We start from the raw sequence: 22,334 nt of genomic DNA, 5'->3' as shown, positions 1-22,334 counted from the left end.
CAAGACGTAATATCTTAAAAGAAAAATGGTGTTTTTTTTTTTTTTTTGGTACCGCGCGCGAGTAGTTGATCACTATGTGGCAACTATGTAAGAATGGTGAAACACGCTGCTGCCAAATCAAAGCATATTGATAAACGACAATGTTAGCAAAATATCTTTGAGGGAAGCCCACTTGAGATTGTGGATTTGTGATGGCCTTGTCTTGTAGTGACAGACAAAAAAAGAAAGTGACATATTACAATGATACGTGATATTTATCTTACAATCGAAAGGGAAAGAAAAGAAATTGAGCACTCTTTTCTTTGGTTGAGAAAAAGCGCTACTTCAAATCATCTTTTTCAGCTTGTTTTATTATACTCTTGAATATGGAAAAAATAGTACTGCAGCAGAAATTTCATCTGCTTACCATAAAATAGTTCATAGTTCATTATACTCTTTCACCTTTCCCTTCCCACTCTCTACATCATCTTCACTTGCAAATACACAATGAAAGAGTGTTGAACTATGAACTATATATGATTCTATGACACTATCGCCCAATTTATTTGACAACGGATTGGCCTAGGCTCATGTCTCTGACCTATTTCCTCAAGGAGTATTTGAGTCTCACGTCTGCCACTATTGCAACAATGTCTATAAGATGCCACCATGTTCTTCGTAGAAGCTTCTAATTCTCTCATTTCATCCAATACAATTTGTCTGTTCCGGCACTCTATGCTACAAAAGCCTTGGTCACCCCTGCATTAACATAGCATCAATTAGTTTAATCCATAGCATTGGAGCACAAAATTTAGAGAAGGGCAAGACTTAAACACAGTAATGAACTTACATATTTTACAAAATACTATCACACTAGCAAGATAACTTTCACTCTAATTAACAAGAAATGTAATAAGATTAATTACCTGTACATGTACACATCTTTATCAAGGCTTAGTTCCTTATCACATAGGTGACACATTTTTAGAAAGCAAGATTCAAGAGATTTGGTCTGAAGATGAAGTGGGAATTGAGGATGAGAGGTGGGTTGGGTTAATTTCAATGCGGATTTCACAAGGATATTGGATTCACCATGTGAAACCTGTGTAAGGATTCGTAACCCAACAGCTAATGAAGTGCCGTTGTTTGAGACTGCCTGGCCTGCATAGCTGGACTTATTGTGTTGTTTACTCTGCTTATTAACTTCATCTTCCATTTTGAAGGGACTCTTGAACTTTAGAAGCATTTTGTTTATTATGCACAGAGAGAGAGAGAGAGAGAGAGAGGAATTTGATGAAGTTGGGAAGTGGTTGAGTGAATGAAATTTAAAGGCATTTGGTCCACACACAGAAAAATAATGATACAAGGCAAACGACATGTTTTACTGTTGTTGGTACTTTTTTGTTTCCCCACGTGCTTCATTTTCATTTGTATATAATAATTTTATAATCTTTACTTTATTTTGCATTGCATGCTTTGTCTAAAGACTAACGGTTTGGCACAAATTATATTGTAAAAAATTATAGTTCATATTCAACATTTTTCAAACCTTTGATTATACGGACCTGCCAAGTAATAACCACTATAACATGGGATGAGAAACGTGAAAAATGTGCAAGTAGAAGTAGAAGGAACAGGCGGAGTTTATTCAATTCATCATATATAGGGTTGGCCCAGACATCGAGAAAAAAAATAGGACGGTGGTACGGAAAAGCCAAAAATGCTGGACGTGAAAAGTGAAAACATCACGCACCGTAGGATTTGTGATTCGTCAGTGATGTAAGATGATCTTTTACAAGGATTGGTGGGTGATTTCAGTTTTAGGGAGGGACAATATAGAAGATAATAATAAGAAATAATCTAACAATATTAATCAATAGTAATAATAAAATAATAAATAGTAGTAATTGTCATACAAAATCTATTAATATTAAACAATTGTAAAACATCCGATTTATAGTTACTAAAGATTGATCATCATAGTTACTAAAGTTTAGATATGTAATTTGATTCCTAAAAATAAATTAAAAAAATAAATTTCAACTTTTATTTCTCTACTATTCTTATTATTTAAAATTTGGACTTCTACGAAAATGCAAGAGAATGAGGAAAAAAAAGATAATGTTTTAGTTGCATACAAGACATTATTATTATTATTATTATTATTATTATTATTATTATTATTATTATTATTGTAGGGGCATTGGGCCCAGTAATTTACCAAGGATGGCCCAACGAAGTCTTTTGGGCTAGAAACTCAAATCCGAAGACATCAAAATGATCTTGGAGTATCTGAATGTATCTCATAAAGAAATGTCAAGTAAAGATATGATAAACGAATGACCAATTACGTCCGAGGATTAGATTTGTCCTCGGATGGTTAAGCCGAGGACATAGGAAGAGAGGTTTAGTGTCCCACGGGCTATAATATAAAGAATCCTATGACTACGGGAATACACAGTACACGTGGAGAACGGTAGAAAGAGTGGTGGAATATCTAAGATAAAGCTGCTACCACCGCCCATACATTAAAAGTTCTGTAATTGATATACTGACTGCATAGATGGAAAAATGGGACATGAGCATGAGGTTTGGAACTTGGTCCCTGATCCTAGCGGACTTTAGGGAAAAATTGATGGGACAAGTATCATAAACTAGCATTGCAACCATGAGGTGGAAAATGATGAAGAGAAGAAGAGGAAGTATAAATAAAGGGGAAGACCTACAAAGAGAGGAGAGGTTTTTTCAGTAAGAAAAAGGGTCAATAGTATGTGATAATCAATAATTGTATCCAACCTTAGAAAATATCATTGTAAACTATCCTCGGATTGTGTCCGAGGAGGAACTTTCAGTCTTACTCTTGCAAATAACTCTTTATTTCGTACCATTGGGCCCAAAGCCCGTTCTTTTCCTTGTTATCTAAACCATCCTTGAAATCTAGATTACAAACCCATATTCTACAAATTTATTGTAAAAAGGCTTTTCAAGCCCATTTCCTTCCAGTCGTAGATTGGGAATTTAAATTGTGTCCTTACAATTATTATTATTATTATTATTATTATTATTATTATTATTATTATGTGTAAAGTTTGACATAAGGGTGAATTTTTCGTGTCTTGATTTGATGATAAAAAATTATCATTAGGAGCAAACGTTATAAGTTAAAATTCTAAAAAAAAAAAGTAAAACATAAGGGTGAATATTGTTTAAAGTGGAAGGAGTTGTTTTAATAACACTACAAAATCTCACAATATTTTTATAATAAATTAAAGTGTCAATATCTCTAAAAAAATTGAGGTGTCAATAAATTATTGGTAAAAATAAAATAAATTATTCTAGGCTTATTTTAACTAAAAATAAGAGTATTATAAATATATTGAAAATTTTATTGTGTTTTTAAACTTTTAAATCTGTGTAATTTTTTTTTTTAATGTCAGGATACAGTTTGTGCAGAACTCAACTTTATTGAAGTATATAACGGATTTTAGAAGAATATAACGTATGCAATTGTGGTGATAACGTGTGAGTTTAACGAAAAAAAAAAAAAAAGGGGATATTTCAGGAGAAGTCAGTATAGGGTAGGTGCCCCCCTCTGGCTCTGCCCCTAGTGCCTACAGAGAGAGTACAGTCCTATCTGTTGGCTTGGGGTGAGATGGGTCCAGGTCCAGCACTCACAGATCTATGCATGTCCCATGGGTCTGAAAAGTGGTGCTTTTGCAGCCACGTGATTGCAAAAATTAAATATAAAATAACGATTTATTTTGTGTTTAAATATTTATTTAATATATTTTATGTGTATTTATTTTTTATTTATTTTATACATGTTACTGTTTCAAAAACATTTAGAGGAGCATTCTCATCCAATTATATAAAATTCATAAAAATGCATATATATAAAATTGTAGCTAAAAGGAGAGCGGGGATTAGCTTCTTTTGATTCTCTATTTTGCATAAAATTATACACAACGCTACAGTACTTATCTAAATATATATAGGCATTTCTTATGCAAAAAGCTTCTCCCATTTTACTTTTCTCGATCTTCTAAACTCATTTGCATAGAAAAATAATTGCTTTAAAAGGGGAGAAATTGCTAATATCAATATAAATAAAGTTATGACCATGTTAGTTTAGTTAGTTCACATATATTTCATAATTTCTACTTTTTTTTTTTATAGGTAATTTCTACTAATTTAAGCACACACAATTTTTTTTTTCAATTTTATACATTTGTTATTAAATTTACTTTTTTGCCGTCTGATTTTTTTTTTTTCAAATGTTGTCAAAGAAATTAAATATGAGGAAAAATGACATATTCCATATTAATTTTTTGACTTTTGACAAGTATTCCAAATAATTATTTTTTCATATAAATTTTATAGAAAAAAAAAACCATATTTAAATTATTAATTTAAGGGAATAAATGCATTTATCCCATTAACATATGGAAAGTAATTAATACATTGACAAAAATACAAAGTTTTATTTTTATTTTTATATAAAATAGAAATTCTACTCTAGCCTAATCTAAGTGTATATACGAAACTTTTTTCTAGAAACTTGAACCTCTGCCCTTGTCCTCCATACCTCACAAGCTACAAGTATCAAGTATTTATACTCGTGAGGTGACCACCACACTAAGGGTACGTAGTAATCATAAATACAAAGTTTTGATAAGGTAGAAGGTTAAGTAAAGAAAACTTTTTTTTTATTATTCTCATGGAATATGCCACCTTACAAAACTTTACGTCACAATGACTAAGATTCATGTTGGTTCCATTTAGTTTAATTGGAAAAAATATTTTATTCTTAAATAAAATATGTGAGATTTAATCAACGCCTACACCAAAAGCCAATTAATTTGTATCATACCCTAATAAAATTGAGCAATCATTATGTAGTAGGCACAATAAATTTGAAATATTACTGTATCTATAAAATAATAAACAAATAAAATAATACTGAAATTCCTGCAAAAACCTACACACAAAAAAGAATCCAAAGCTCCTTTTCACACATATAATAAATACTATTAATTTTTTCAATAACTCACGTAAAAGTATGGTTGCAAGCACAAATCTATTTATTATGAATTCTACCACTCATAAATAAAACATACGTTTGATACTCTTTTTATCTGCTCAAAGTATATAAAATACCAATCTATTTTCTTTATATTATCCCCAAAATGTAATCTTGGGTTATAGTGCATTGGTATAACATCCAGAGTGTGATGAGATGTATAGCACAAAAAAATTGGCACTCCATAAACACAAACTTCATCACACTCCTAGTAAGTATTTGCAGTGATTAGTAAACATATTAAGAGGCTAGTTTACCATAATGAAATCATTGGCCTCTTATTTCATGGAATCGAGCAAAAGGCAATCTGATTCCTTGGCTCCAACCGTGCCTACTGAATGAAAGAACACCCCTAAATTTCACTGCATTCTCCAACATGGTGATCAAGTTATATTATATGTTTAATTTTTGTAATTGGGTTCCTTCTAAAACCTCAGGTCTTCCTTTTCCTCAATAAGCTTAGCTAAACTCACTCAAATGGCAACTATCCAACCCAAAAACTTATAAAAACAATAAAAAAAAAATTTACAATGGTGATTGTATTTTAGCAAAAATATATATATTTTACTACCAAATAACCAAAAAGTCTTGTTATTGGAGAAGCTAATTAAAGTTAAATTTTTTCCAAATTGAGAGCCATTCATTGGAGATCCATATCCTCTTGATTCACCGCCTTGCAACTACAGTAAACTGGTATAATTACTAGTTGGTTGTAGCAGGTTGTTAAAAATAAGATGAAATATTTTATTAAGATTATATCTCTTCTTTCAATTAAAAAACTCAAAACTCTCTTTTCCTTTATTATTTTGATGAGTTGTTTATATTATTTTAAATGAAGTGATAAAATAAATATAACATTTAATGTTGGATACATTCATTACATTGTAAAGTAATGTGATAAAATAGATAAAGTAGTTTTTTGAGGTGCTAAAAGCTAAAATTTTTAACACCACCACTATAAATGCTCTAATTTCAAATAAAAAAATCCTAACCAGCCTAGTATTAAAAAAACATTATTTTGATTTTGTTTTTTTTTTTTTTTTTTGTTTTTATCTTTGTTGGTAAATGATTGCATCTTAATGTATTTAGAAACAATAATTTTTAGTATTTATAATTTTTTAATACTATATGGATGTTTATTTAGAGTTCTTTTTCCTTTATACTCCGGCCCCCGCTAACTTAAAATCTTGAGTCCGTCCTTGCCTCCGTTTCATTTCCATTAATTATGAGTGGTGAAAAGTGGTCACATTCAATAAAAATTATTATTATATAAAATTTAATAAAATATTACTTATAAATTTTAAAAATGCAAGAGCAATTGATAATAAAAATATTAGTTGTTTTTTTTTTTAAATTCAATTTTAATAACATTTTCTATTAAGTTTTATATCAATTGATAATAAAAATAAAAAGTTTGTATAGACAAAAAACACGTAAATACATAAAATCTTAAGATTTACTTGTAAGAATATTTTTATTTTAAAATCATTACATGATAGTCTCATTATTAAAATGTCGCAAGCTACATATCTTTCAAAATTTTAATTAAATAAATTTTTTTTTGGACTTTTTTTTTTTTTTTTGTAAGGACATAATGTATATTGTTAAAAAGAGCAAAGTTTAAGGACAAAATTTATCTATAAACGTAGTTGTAGCCTTAGGCTACAACTCTCATGAAACAAATTCACATGACTGTATATTTTGAAAATTTAACTGTTGGATTACATGTTCTTTATGTTCTCAAAAAAATGTTAAATTTCATGTCAATCAGATGTAGTTTACTATTTAATCCATAAATTTATTTTTATCTATAATTTTGGACTACAAAAATTCAAATTTCAAAATTTAATTGATGACATAACTATTAATCTTTAATTTTATTAAAATTTTGCAAATATGAAATATATAAGAAATAAATGTAATCCAATTGTGGATTTGTCAGAATTCAAGTCTAATAGAAAAATATTGAGTAGAGCTGTAGCCTTAGTTTACAACCAAGTTTATGACCAAACTTTATTCAAAAGTGTAATTATATTGGGCCTAAAAAAATTTATGGTGGTCAAAAAAAAATTAAGGATTAGAAATCATAAAATTTTTAAAATTTGAATATAATAATTATCATTTTTTCTAGGTGGGGGTGGTCTATGACCTCCCTTAACCCAATGTGGAGCTGCGCTAACAGGAGTATTTGAGTTTTGAAATTACATTTCGAAATCATCAAGCTCATTTTCTATTTTCGAGAAAATTGCTACAAGAGTATTTGAGTTTTGAAATTACATTTCGAATTCTTCAAGCTCATTCTCTATTTTCAAGAAAATTGCTAGGTTTGGCCATTTGTGGTTATGGCTTTGCTTGGATAATGGCCAAAATGGTGATGGGTGAATGTTTGTTGGAAATTGATGGCTTTTGATTTGCAATGGATGACCTTGTCTTGGTGTTTATTAGCTCAGATATGGTTGTTTCTATTGTAGGTGGAAATGGTGTTAATGAGTATTGGTCCCTCATGGGATGAGGCTTGTCGTTGAGTGTTTTGATAGATATTTGATGGTAAAGGGTGTAAATGAACCAAGCCAATCATGAATAACTTGGACTCGACTCAATAAAAAACTCATTCATGTTTGTTTGTTTATAAATAAGTCAAGGTTGAGCCTTAGTTTTAAGCTCGTTTAATAAATAAGACAAGCCCAAGAAAAAAAATTTATTCACGAAAAAACTCATAAGCTATAAGACTTGATATAAAACAATTTAAGCATAGACTTATTTATAAGTTTATATATGTTAGTTAAATATACTCATTATCCATATCTTAATAATGACATGGACAACTTGGAAACACTACCTATTACTTAATATTTTTCATTCCCTCTAAACTGACCAAAAATCACTTTAGACTTTAGTTACATTTAAAAATTAATTAATTAATTAAGTTGACCACATATGATCCTTCTTCATCAATCATCTAATGTAAAGTTATAAAATATGTTAGTCTTTGCCCACTCATAATAGTTACAGAAAAAATATTTTTCTAAATTTTCACCATCTAACGTGAATGTAAAAATTGTATTTTGAATATTGTTGAAGTTGTAGACAATGATGAATGAATGAATTTAATTATGTAAATTTTAATTTGAATAATGGCTAATCATAAGTAAGATTAGACACATAATACAATAAGCATACTATTTTTTTTTCTTAATTTTACATATTTAAGCATTTGGTCATGTAATTTTGTTAAATCTCAAGCTCAAAAGCTTGGCATGAGCTTGACTTTAAGCTTGATATTAAGCTTGAGCTTGACTTGACTAGACTAATTAATTAAGCTAAGTCAAGCTAAGCTCAAGTTTTTTGGCTTTCCCATGAGCTCAAGCCGAGTTTGAGTTTTTTACTTTTCCTGACGAGCCAAGTTTGAACATGTACTACTAAACAAAGCTCGACTCTTTTACATGTAAAAAATCTAAAGCAGCGAAAGAAAATAAAACATACCTTCAGCTATTGTAGTTCAAATGATTTATTGAGAAAAACCCAATGTAAAGCAAGAAATTAAAAGAGATTCTTCTAGTCTATGGCTCTCTCCTTAAAAACTATTTTGATGGAGAACGTAGGCTTTTTAAGGTTAGACTAGGGACTTTTTCAATTTAAAGTTGGTTATCTATTTATACTCCTCCCATCAAAGAGTTTGTCTATTTACCAAAAGATGTCTATATTACCAAACAACGTTATAAGTGTCTATTCACAAATAGACTCCTAACAGGATGGATATTTATCTATCACTCTTATTATCAAATAAATAGTAAATCTAAATAAATGATAATTAATTAATTAATAAAATGTATCTAGGCCACATTAAGTCTCCTAATGGAGATAATTTTACATTCTCCCACTTGGCTCATATGACGTTTTAAGAATTTAATGAGTGATAGTCAATGTAATATGGCCGTAATTTTACCCATAGTTTCTATTTGTGAAATGCTCCCACTCAAATAAAGTATCCTATACATGAATCAAGGCGGTAATACTCTAATAGCAATGAGTACTTCCTTCAATGTATCACAATGTATGCACTCCCTAAGTGAGCACTTTATGAGCCATTAATACTGTATGAATTGACTACCTACTAGCCATTTGAGTCCTCTATATATCGGCATAGATATATTCTTTATATCCCCACGAATATACACCCTTATATATCCTCATGGATAAAACAAACCTTACATATACCCATGGATAAAACATCATTTACATCCCCACAGATAAAACAAACTTTATACATATACTTTGAGTGTGTTTGTGATTTGGCTATTTTACTGAATTTTTTTTGTTAAAAGTAATGTAGATAAAGGTAAAAATAAGCTGAAATAGTACAGTGGAACCTGTGAATAGTACAAAAAAGTACAGTGAGACTCATAAATAGTAACAAAAATAAGCTAAATAGTAAAATAAATTGACAAAAATAATATTTTCCAAACGAACACTTTATGTGCATAAAATAAAAATAAAAATAAAAAATGATGTCTTTTATTCTCTAAGAATATCCAAATACAATATCCAAATACATGTCCAAAAAATAAAACAACTAAAGTGAGTTTTTTTTTTTTTAAGAGAATTTCAACCTATGGCATCCGCTTCTAATGATAGCTCTTTATCATCAAACTAAGACACCAATCAGTTTTTGGTGTATGTGGAGATTAATCCTCAAATCTCTTATATAATTATCAGAGATTTTACCAGTTGAGCTAACTGGAACCCACAACTAGAGAAATTAAACATTAACTAAACTACCAAGTCCCATGTGTTCCATGTGATCTTTATATTGTTTGGCCGGCAAACTTTTAGTCATGCTTGGTAGTAATATGCTAGCTCTATGGAGTATGGATAGATTTTGTTTCTTAACATTCTCTCTAACACCAATGTACTTTATGTCGATATGCTTACTTTGGTTTCCTGTTTTATTATTCTTATAGAGTGAATTATCACGAAAAATTTTCAAAGGCCTTGATATAGAATCGACGATCTTAAGACCTATGATAAATTCCTTAACCATAATATCTGTGTTGTAGTTTTGTAGCATATATGATATCTTACATGACAAAACCAAATATTATTATTTCCAAGTAGTATGTCATTCATATTTAGGCTTAAAAAATACATTTACTCTCACTGGCCTTAAGGTATATACATTGATCAACAATGTGCCTAGTAAAACAAAATGAGGCAACAATGTTGGTAAACCTTTATAGTTTAAATACCATTAGTGAGATATAACTATCTAAAACTTTACCAATTGAGCTAATTGAAACCCACAATAACAATAAACTTTATTAAAGAAATAATAAAAGATTTGGCCAGAAAAGGTTCAGTTTGCCTACAGTATTGCATGCTTTTGATTTATAGATATACGATAACATATTATAAATGGCAAAACAAGTAAAATTAAAGAAACTGTATAAAAAGAATCAATTTAGTTTGAGTCATGAATAGTGATTCTTGTAGGACAAAATAGGCAATTATATTTTATAAACCACACTTTGTCACTGGTGTAATTACACGGGTCCCATTAAAGAATTTTACAAAATTCTCTTCACATCTTATCTCATCCTAAAATCTGAAAAGGTGAGAAAATATGAACAAATGGCTTATATGGGTCCCTATCAAGCATGAGCTAGCGAGTTATCTCTTTTTCTTTTTAGATACGTGAACGTAACTGCCAAGTTGCCAACCCAATCAATATGTTGACAATATCTAGTAATTACAAACTAGATTGAAACCTAGACTCTTAAGACAAACGAATCAAAACTTTTGTCAAATGCAAACGTAAACACAAACGTAATTGCAAAAAAAATGCAGAAATTCTATGCAAAAACGTAAAAACTCGTTGGTTACAACTTGATAGACCCACTGCAAAGTTCTCTTCGTAAATTAAGAAAAATAATGTAATCCTAGAATCATTCCAAAGGAAGAAAAGAAAACATTCCTTCCATCATGGTCGTTCAAATGATTTATAAATTGAGAGAAACCCAATGTAAAGAAAAGAATTAAAAGAGATTCTTCTAGTCTATGACCTCCTTAGACTAGTGACTCTTTCAATTTAACATTGATTATCTATTTATACTCCACTCATCAAAAAGTACGTCTATTTGTCAAAAGATTTCTATATTACCAAACAACGTTATAAGTATTTGTTCACAAAAAGACTTCTAATAGGATGAATATTTATCTATCAATCTTATTATCAAATAGATAGTAAATTCAGATAAATGATAATTAAATAATTAAAAATTAAATAAAATGTATGTGGGGCACATTAAGTCTCCTAATGGAGATAATTTTACATTACAACCCTATTTGATGATGTCCTACCTAACTGTGCATTTGAGATGGGATGGAGTGGTGTTTTTTTGGCTGTGGAAGTGAAAGATTTGGGGTTTTGATTGAGTAACAGTGGGTGGTATTGGATATTTAAAAAACGGTGGCTGATGAGGTTGACACTACGACATTATTGGAGGGGAAACTCAAATTGGTGGTGGACCGAAGCTTGGGGAAACTCAGTCACGTTTTTCCTTTTTTTTCCATTTCTTTAAATTTAATTGTAATAAAATATTTTTATTACATTTTATTTTGAAAAAAAATTATTTAATTGTAATTTAAAAGGATAATTTTTTTTAATCAAACAATATTGATTTTTTATTCTAAAAAGACACCATGTGTTTTGCATAGAACCACTTTCTATTATTTGAAATTGACGGAAATAGCTTGTATTTGTAAATGACCCATATCTCAGGAGGTGTTTATGTAATTTGCCTTACATTTTATGAATGAATATTATGGCAGGCTTTATCTTGATTGTTGGATGTGATTGGAGTGGGAAACAAATACATTAGGAATTTAGGATCATGATTCACATCTTACATACTTACTAAAAAAGAAGATGTCCATATCTTAAACAATATGAAAAAAAAGTAAATAAAAGAAACCTAGTCTTTTTTTTCTTTTCTTTTTTTTGAGAAGAAAAAGAAAACTAGTTAAAACAACGAGATGAATGGGTCTAATTATTTATAAAGTTATACTAATGAGTGCTCTTATGTGGCGTTTGGTACGGGGAATCCACATTACTCTCGGCATCTAGATTCCTAGGAATCACATTCCTAAGAATGTAGCTATTCCTGTGTTTGGTTTCATTAGGAATATCTTAAGATTCCTAGGAATGTGAGATGATAATGTTTGGTTTATTTCCAGAAATTTTAAATGAATTATTTATTTTTCCTATTCTATTCTTAGATTTGAATGTGAACTATCAATTCCTTAAAAAAAAAATTCATCTAAATAAATAATGAAAAACCAAATATAAACTATTAATTATGAAAAATTCATTAAAATTATAGTCTAAACATTTCAAAATAACAGGTACAATACAAAAATAACTATATAAATTCTCAAATGCTTTTATTCTTAATAATAATTTTAAAAGAATTTAATCCATAATAATTTGTTTTATATTTGATCTGAATTGATTAAATGATAATGAAAAAATGGTTAAAATTGTCAATTTATAAAAAATACAATTTCCTTTAAGTTTGGGAATCTGGATTCCCACCTGTTTTAAAGGGAATCCACATTCCTACTGAGAGGGGAATCCACATTCCCCTGTCATTTGATTCCTTAGTGTGATTTGCAACAAAACATGAGAATCTTTAAATATTCCTAAGAATCCTAAAACATTACCCCATACCAAACGCTTTAGAGTAATGGTTAAAAATCTATTTTAGGAAAATTTTTACACCACTTTTATGAAAAATGAAAAAAGCTATCAAAATATTAATTTTTTTTCTTTTCTTTTCCCATAAAAATTTTATTTAAATGAACTGTTAATCAATGTCTTAATATAGCAACACCACTTATTCTAAAAGTTTAAATTTTTTTTTTTTTTTTAATTTGAGAAACACACACACACACATATATAGGATAAAGGAGATGAAATAAGAGAATACACTCACACACCAACACCAAAAAAAAGTTTAAAATTATTAATTTAAACTCAATCATATTATATTTACTATACACTATTGTTATTATTATTCAACGTAAGAATACGCCAGTCACACAAATATACCTAGCAGATTTAATAGTAAGAGAAATGATATATCCACAACATTTTTGCAACAAATTTTAAGTGAGAAGTTGGGGCAAAAAAGTAATCTTAGTGTTAGGTTTAAATTTGAACTAATAACAACTAACCACCTATGATTTGCTGTAAAAATGTTGTGAACGTAGTATCTCTCTAATAGTAAAAGAGTAATGTTACAATTATAAATTATTTTACAACACAAACTATTAATGTGGCCAATTCTTAATGATTCTCATTTAAACCCATCACTACTAACATCATTTTTTCATTTACCAAATACCACTTACCACATCAACAATTTATAAACAAAATAAATATTTAAGAATTATGAATTAATGTAAAAGCATTATATTGATCGTTCCATAATAAAGAGCCGTTGAGAATGATTATGTAAAAGTACTCATGTCTATTGGTTATGGCTTCAAATTAATGCAATAGTTAGGAATTTATATTCCGTAATAACAAAACATTAGTCTAATTGTGAACAGAAATTTTGAGAGTAAAAGTATGATATGCCACAACAAAATGGTCAAATTTGTATAGGAGATGGATGTAAAGAATCACAAATAGATTATTGGGCAATTTACTACGTATAATTAATGAATGTAACACGATATACTTAATCGCTCCTGACCATTGAGTTGTTTGATGATGGTGACTTATGACAATACATCAATCTGACATAAAATGAATTTTCCTCAATTAGCACTTTATGAATTTTGCCCGATTAACACTTCATTCCATCCATTCGCTAGCTCTATATAGGTGCACTTCGGTTTATTTCAATCTATTTTGGTCCATTCAGTCTATTTAATCTAAATTGGTTCACTTCGTCCACTTCAGTTCATTTCAATCTCATTTAGTCCACCTAGGTTCATTTCAGTCAATTTAAGTCTATTTTGGTCCACTTTAGTTCATTCAGACCAATTCAGTCCATTCAGGCCATTCAGTGCCCATTTAGTGATATTCAGTCCACTTGTGTCCATTTTAGTCTAATTTGGTATGTTTCGGTCCTATTTGGTCCATTTGGTTTACTTTGATTCATTCAGCTCACTTCAATGATAGCTAAGAGTACGTTTGGTAACTGTTTTTTCCCTTATTTTCTATTTCCAAATTTTTTTTTCTATTTATGAGACTAAAAAATTTGTTTGACAATTTAAAATAAATAGAAAACAAAAACTATTCTCAAAACTAAATTTGTGAAGGAAACTGAAAACATGCAAAATGCTGTTTTCTATTTCTAATTTTCAAAAATCAATGAAAGTATGCATTTAATTTAATGAATCAGTCTCATTTAATGAATTAGTATTAAAGTTCAAATCCTAATAACAACATATTTTAGTATTTTCTATTTTTTTTCTTCAAAAAACTTTTTTTTTTTTAAATTTCAACTAACCAAACAAGTTTTTTATTTCAAAAATAAAAGAAAATTGTTTTTTATTTATATCCCCAAAAAAAAAAAATTTGGAAATAAAAAACAAAAATGCTTATCAAACATAACCTAAAATGTTTTGCATCTAGTAATTCAATCTTTCTCCTATTCTATTTCTTTCTTTTTTGTCTATTCCTCCCCTGAAAATTAAACTCACTGATTGAATTCAACCATGAACCATCCTCACGTTTTTTCTTCCTCTTAGCAGCCCGCTTTCCCATCTTTTCACCTTTATGATTTAACTCAAAGTTACTACTCTCTTCCCTTTCTTATCTTAAGCACAATTGGCTCTTACACCTTGTATTTTTACAGCTTTCAAACTTCAATTTCATGAGCAAAGCCTGCAATGGTTGAGAAGAATATATGAATGAAACTGATTTGAACATCACCAATGGGATGAAATGTGGCATGTGTTGGAGGTCAATCAAAGGTATTGAGGTTTCATTAGAGAAAGGTCAATCCACATAAATTCTTAATTCTAAAAAAGTTATAACTTTATCTATATTATTTTTCTGACTAAACTGAAACGGCATTTGGTACGATATTGAATCTTGTGTATAGAGTAGTGGTCTAACTTGTCATAATCATAGAAGGTTTAGATTTACCTTTTAGATCAATTGGCACTTCTTTGTATATCTAACAAAGTCATCTAAGATTTAAATTCTCATTCCTTATTATCGTAACTATAATTAAATTTTTTTAAAAGGTTATAAGTATTTTTTTTTTAAATCAATAATGTGTCATAATCGCGAAAAGTATGTGTTTAACCAATTAAACTCATCAATTTTTGTGTCTTGTTTTTATTATAAGTGGTTGATTAATAATTAGTGCGTAACCTAACTATCAAATGGGTGAAATGATATAATTTAGGGAAAATTACAATTTACCTTCTTGTGGTTTGGCCGAAGTTTAAGTTATTTATCTGTGATTTGAAATTTGACACTTTACCCACCTAAAGTTTGACCGAAATTTAAGTTGTTTACCTATGATTTGAAATCTCATAATGCAAGTGTTCTGTTGGATTCTTTTTTATTTTATCTAATCTTGTATTTTTATGTTTTTTGTTTGGAAGAGAGAAACATAAAAGTTAAGCAAAATTATATATTTAGCTATATTTTTAACAAAGGTAAGTTACGAAACTTTAACTGAGGTAACCTTAAGTGGATAAAGTGTGAAATTTCAAATTGCAAGTAAGTAATTTAAATTTTGGCCAAACCACAGGTGAGTAAATTATAATTTGCCTTATAATTTAATATTTAATTGATTTGATATAAATTTCGAAAGGTTATGTGTAAACTGTAAAGTACAATCATTTAAAAAGAGTCGCATGAAAGAACACATTTACTTGGTTGAATAGCAACCCGTGACATAGAAATGAAAAATGATACGTTCCAGTGCTCAAAGTTAAATATGCAGCAAAATTTGAAAACGTAGAAAGTTTATAAAAGCATTTCATTGATCTTGGCATAAAAATGAGCCATCTAAGAGTCATTGCTTTGGACAAAATATGGTACCTCGTGGGGTAAGTAAAGTCATCTACTATCGTTCTTTGGTATATTATAACCTATTAGGAAAATTAAGTTTAATTGTAAGGGTAAAATTTGCATTGAGAAGAACTTGTAGGAAGTGATTTTTGCGATGACTAGGTGGAAAAAAAACATAGTTAATTGTGACATTATATTGATCAAAATTCTTATCCTAAAATATGTGAAGGTATAGTATATATGGTTCAAAATATGAGTGAGTACTCGTTAAGGAATTGTTGTAGCCCGAAGTGAGCCCATCTTAAACATAGCAAGAAGTACCCACTTGTTTCTAGGACTAGGATGGAGACAGATTACTGCATAGATTTACTATCGAAGAAACAACATTTCCAATTGCAGTGGTCTAACTTGTTATAAGTTTATATCCATAACTTTACCAGTACTTTAGTGTAATTTTAATAAAAATGTCCAAAATTCAAATTTCTCTATTCCAATTTTAAAACTTTCAAATTATTATTATTATTTTAAGAACAGCTTATTAGTGTTTTATAATAATTATCTTTGATGTCTTAATATTATTTGAAAAATGAAATTTCAAAATTTTAATTTATTAAGGTCCAATCATGAAAAAAATTGTTTAACCAATCAGAAGATGAATGCAAATTTGTCATTTTACGTGTCTTTATTGTATTTTAACTGGTTCATTTGTACGTGACCTAATTATCAACAAGTGAAAGATAAAAATTACTTTTCTATTGGTTTGATATTTCATATCTGTACCCTTCGAAATCTTATATGAAAAGTGTTTTCATTTAAAAAGAGTCACAGGAACGCACTTCGTTGAGTAGCAAGTAGCAACTCATGCCATAGAAATGCAAGAGGAAAATTTAAAAACTTGGAATGAATATGAAAGCATCTTATTGCTCTTTCCACAACAAAGGGGCCATCTAAGAGTTATTGCTCTGGAAAAAAATGATACCTCTTGAAGTAAGTAAAGTCATGTATCTTTTTTTATGAACAAATAAAGTCATGTCTCTTGGTTATGACTATAAAATTATACTATAGTTCTTTGGTATTTTATTTTGCCTATTAGCTTTATTAAAGTCTAATTGCAAAGGTAAACTAATAAGTATAACTAGTAAGGAAATTTTACTCACATATCTTTTGCTATTAAATTTTCTCTTATTTTTCTTCTAAATAAAGCAAATAAAATTTTTATTGGTTTTTTATTCTTTTATTTTTCCATCCTTCCAACCAAACATGAATGGAAAAAAACTAAACCTAATATATGTCAATTAGTTCATTCAATCCATGTTATAAAATTATATTCCCTGGTTTATTTTCCTCAAGCTGAAAAAATTTCATGCTGAAACTCAATGCCAATTATATATCCAAATAAAATCAAGAGGGAAGGAAGAAAAACTATTGACGTTATGACGCACTGACATGCAAAAGCCCTACTATATATCAACGGTTAGCTATTTTCCAACGTGCACATTCTAAATCTCTCTATGTCTACCAGACCTGCCTGACATCAAATCAAATGAACCAATATGAAAGCTGCATGTCTGATCTCTCCCACTGCTATAATTGATTATACACAGGAGGATATGGCTATGAGTCCTGTACGAGCAAAAAGTTCTCACTACACTTGAACAAACTAGAGGCAAGGAAATGATTTATGCATAGAATACAATGACTGTGCTTTTGTAAATACACAATGAATGCAGAACTTTGAATTTTGTAACTTGAAAGCTTGGCCAATATTAATTAATTGTTCTCTGATCTGATCACTCCCCACTTATATTTTGGATAAATGTCAAATCTTTACAGCCTAGCTTTCATTTTAAAGTCATGTAGCTTTCGCACCCAACTTAGCTTGTGCTGAGGTTATATAAATGACTCCTGGAATTATTGTTAAGGTATTGGGTTCCGTTGCTTACGTCCTCTTCAAAGCTTAATGCTCAATGACAACCGAACTTAATGGAATAAAAATGATTTTGGCAACTTACAAAACTGAATAAATTAAAGAAAACCAACCGAAAGTTAATCGCCCTCTAGTCTAAACAAATTAAGGGTTTATACCCTGAAATTTGCATAACAAGAACAAATTTTGCTACAAGAACTCCAACAACTACTTGATACCCTGGCTTTCCAAAGGATGGGGTTTATCCTAATTAAAGGAACTTAATATTAAGGCACTCATCATTACACATTAAAAATCAAATTAAAAGAATTCCATTTTTCTAACACATTTTTCAATACATAAATTCCCTTAATTTCCTCTTAGTGCCTATAATATTAACTACTGCTTGACCTGATTCTCCTACTTCTGTTGCTTTGTGACAATACATGAACGTGGAATGGAATGGAAGTATAGAACTTTTTGGTGCATGTCAATGTTAATGGCATTCTCCAATAAACAAGGATAATCGAATAGAACAATTGGTTTTTTTTCGCAAATATTCTTTGCTTGAACCTGAGAGTTAATGATGGGTAGTGGACAATAACATTTTGATTATAATTTGAGCAAAATTTCCATAGAAATAACCCAAACAAGATAAGAACTGCCTGGAGTATTTAACAACAGAAACTACGTTGAGGATTCTCATTTCCTCAATCAATCATCTATGCTGCCTTTTCCCTTGAGAATCAGTGACTTTTGCTATTTGCCTTAAGAATAATTAGCCAGCAAATATCATATACTATTCTTGCCAGCATATATAACTTATGGGAATGCGTTTGGATCATGTTTTCTGATATTTTTTCCCCTTTGTAACACAATAGTCTTAGAAACACATACAAGAGAATTTGAAGAAAAATCAGATTAACTAATTTCCTTACCAATTAGCACTTTTAGTTTCATTAAGAGTCCAGGCTCCACTTTTTACTTTTATTTTGAGAATCAGGCTGCAATTAGATATAACATGCAAGATATATCATATATGGTACAACTAGCATATAAATAAGCAAAAAGAAGAAATAAAGTTATAGTGTTATATATGAACTTGCCATAGAAGAATAAGCGAGTTGAGAAATCACACTACAAGAACTTCGCTGGAAGTAAATATATCTGCCAATTTTAGATACTTACCTTAAGTCCTATTCCCAACATATACAGCCAATGATAGTCACATTTATACAACTTATAAACTTATTCAATGTAGAGTTTAAATTCTACTGGGTCTTATAAAACTTTTGGTTTACACTCTCGAATACTAATATCTCTTGAATCCCTTATTGTTATTGGGTTTTCCGATGTGCATTAGGCTCTTAAATTTTTTGGTAGTTCTTTGATCACCAACATTTGAATTGTCGACTCTTGAACAGGTTGGACAAGAATTTCGAATGATGTATCCATAGGGGATTTCATTGGTGCTTCATGTAATGCTTATAATATGAACTCCACCCGATGGGGGCATAATCACGACGCCTTTGCGAGTTGGAACCATTCTTTTACCTCTCCTTTCAAGGAGCAACAATGAAAGGCATGTGGTGTTATGATGAGGTGTAGTAGAGAACAAAGAATTAATGACCTTGAGAATCCATGAAAAATGATCTTTGTCTTTGAATCTTGATTGTCTAAAATGATAATTTAGTCAAAGCGAAGAGCAAAGCCACTTTTTTTTTACTGAAGGAGGTAGAAGAGCCAAGCCACTTGAACATAAGAGGGAGGGATATTAAGGGTTAATTTTCTTCTCATTATGCCATCAACGTGCATAAAAATAACCAAAGATGAGATAATCTCATAACTATGTAGTCCTAAAAAATAGGAGTGAACTCTTATCTAAGTACAATTTAAAAACAAAGCAAAGCTGAATACATATTGAAATAAAGCAAATTCTAATCCACTAACTAGATAATTATTTTAATTTCAAACTTTATCAATTTGAACTGACAAGCTCAGCCCCGGCCGGGTAAGAATCTTTCTATTATTATCAACGATATTGCATATATATAAGCTATAGCCCAACTGCTCTTGCCGTACCCACATGCAGTGTAGATAATTTTTTACCTCAAAAATTAAATTTTCCGGGTGCAAAGGAGGTGAATTGCCTATAGATGAAATTTATGGTTTCATTCGTAAAACTTGACTCCCTTATGCTTACATTCATTAACTAGTTTGGTTGGCTTTAACAAAATTTAATGATGTAGCTAGCTAGAGCCAATATCATCTAGTAATGTAGAACTTCACATAAAATAATTTCTCTAACCCACCATAAAAATTTTTAACACGCAACATTGTTTGCAATCATCTATTAATCTAGGTGGTAAGTACTATCTATCATAAAAATAAAAAATATAAATTTCCTCCAAAATTGTTGTGTATGTGCATGTGTACACGTTTTTAATATTTAAATTTGATATGTCAAAAGTGGTTTCACAACTTCGTCTTCTTGGGATAATTTTCTGTTTTTCTTCTTTAAGTCTAAGAGCAACCACATCAGTCCAGTTAAAATCATCTAAAACACAAAAAACTACCAATTTTACACATTTTGAGCCAAAAAATGCACACATCAATGGGTGTAAAAACATGCAAAATTGTGCAAATTCATCCCGAGCTACAATAATTGTGTATATTAACACGGTTACTGTAACTCGTTTATCCCTTTTTTTTATTAATTTCCATTGGCTCCTTTTTTCTCTCTCCTATTCGTGCTCAACAACCCAGTTAACTGCTCATCTTCGTTTTCCTCAGATGCACACAAACACACCCACATACAAACACACAGACATCATCACAGCAATACACTTGCTCAAAAAAAAAAAAAACAGAGATACACACACAGATAGTGGATCGGAGCTCGTGGCTGGTGGATCGTGGATCAAAACTCGAAGCTCGGATCGGAGTTGGTGGATCAGAGCGGATCAGAGCTCAAAGCTCGGAGCTGGTGGATCGGCGCGGATCGAAGCTCGTGGATTGGACAGATCGGAGCGAATCCGAGCTCAAAGCTGGTGAATCATGGATCGGAGCTCGGATCCGAGCGAATCGGAGAGTTAATCGAGAGAGAGAGAGAGTTGATCTGAAACGGGTAAAGAGAGAGAGAGAGATGATCTGAAACGGGTAGAGAGAGAGAAAAAAAAATCTGAAACGAGAAAGGAGAGAAAGAGAGAGCGAGAGAGAAAAGAATCAGAAATGAGAAAGATGAGAGAGAAAAAAATCAGAAATGAGAAAGGAGAGAGAGAGAGAGCGCGCGTCTTGTAAAAGTTGTTAGGAGAAATAATAAAAAATTGTGAGAGTACTGATTATTTAATTAAAAGATGGGTAGAATAGAGGAACTGATGTGAGTGTTTTGTAAAAATGAATGTGTAAAATATAAAAAGTAGGTTTTTAGTGTAAAAATGGATGTGTAAAATAGAGAGACTGATGTGAATGCTCTAAGGTTGTCTGGTACTGTTTTACCGTTTTCATTGTTTAAATAACAATAACACTTCCGAGACGTATTTCTATAACACTCAAATACGTATTTTACAATATTAAAAATTGAACAATAATACTTAAACACTGCTACCAAATGAGCCCCCAAGCAACTTATCCTTTCACACTCATCGTGGCGTCTCACTCTCCCATAAAGCACTATATACAACAACAACCAAAAATCCTATTTTTTATATTATCCTCTAGTGTGTGATGTCTTAGATTCTTTGTATTATTTATTTTAGCTGCTCAAATAGTTGGGTATATACTATATAGTATATAGCCTGTATACTCCCAGCTGTGTTCCTGAATTGTTGTAAAATTGACTTTATTTTTTATTAGTGAAAATATCATTACATATTAATTAAAATAATAATGAAGAAAAAGAATCCCCTTTCTCTAACATTTTTCGATGCATAAATTCCCTTTTCTCTCATAGTGCCTATAACTACTGCGTGACCTAATTCTCCCACTTTTGTTGCTTTGTGGTCGTACATTAACGTGGATTGGAAATATAGAACTCTTTTTGGTGCATGTCGATGTTACATGGCATTTTCTACTGTACAAGGATAATCGAATAGACAAAAAGCTTTTCTTTTTCCTGTATCTCCCACAATATTAAAGATGCTTTGCTTGAACCTGATGAGGAGGGTCAATAATGTGTGGATAATAACATTTTTATTACAATTTGAGCTAAATTTCCATGATACCATAAAAAAAACCCAAACAAGATAACAATTTCCTGGAGTATTTAACAACAGAAGCTACGTTAAAGATTCTCATTTTTCCTCAATTAATCATCTATAGTTGGCTTTTCC

At 30.1% G+C, this 22,334-nt stretch overlaps 1 protein-coding gene across 1 annotated transcript; it reads right to left on the bottom strand.

Annotated features, from left to right (window-relative positions):
* Positions 1-326: 326 nt before the first annotated feature.
* LOC142636884 (FCS-Like Zinc finger 17-like) lies at positions 327-1,266 on the bottom strand. The gene is made up of 2 exons (XM_075811173.1): positions 906-1,266; positions 327-738 (listed from the first exon to the last, which is right to left on the bottom strand). The coding sequence occupies exons 1-2, from the start codon at positions 1,223-1,225 to the stop codon at positions 522-524; spliced, it is 537 nt and encodes a 178-aa protein (XP_075667288.1). The 5' UTR covers positions 1,226-1,266; the 3' UTR covers positions 327-521.
* Positions 1,267-22,334: the final 21,068 nt, after the last annotated feature.

This window comes from Castanea sativa, chromosome 5 (assembly GCF_040712315.1).
Source record: "Castanea sativa cultivar Marrone di Chiusa Pesio chromosome 5, ASM4071231v1".
NCBI classification, from domain to species: Eukaryota; Viridiplantae; Streptophyta; class Magnoliopsida; order Fagales; family Fagaceae; genus Castanea; species Castanea sativa.
The sequence above is the reverse complement of the archived record's forward strand: the minus strand, read 5'-3'. Positions and strand labels throughout refer to the sequence as shown.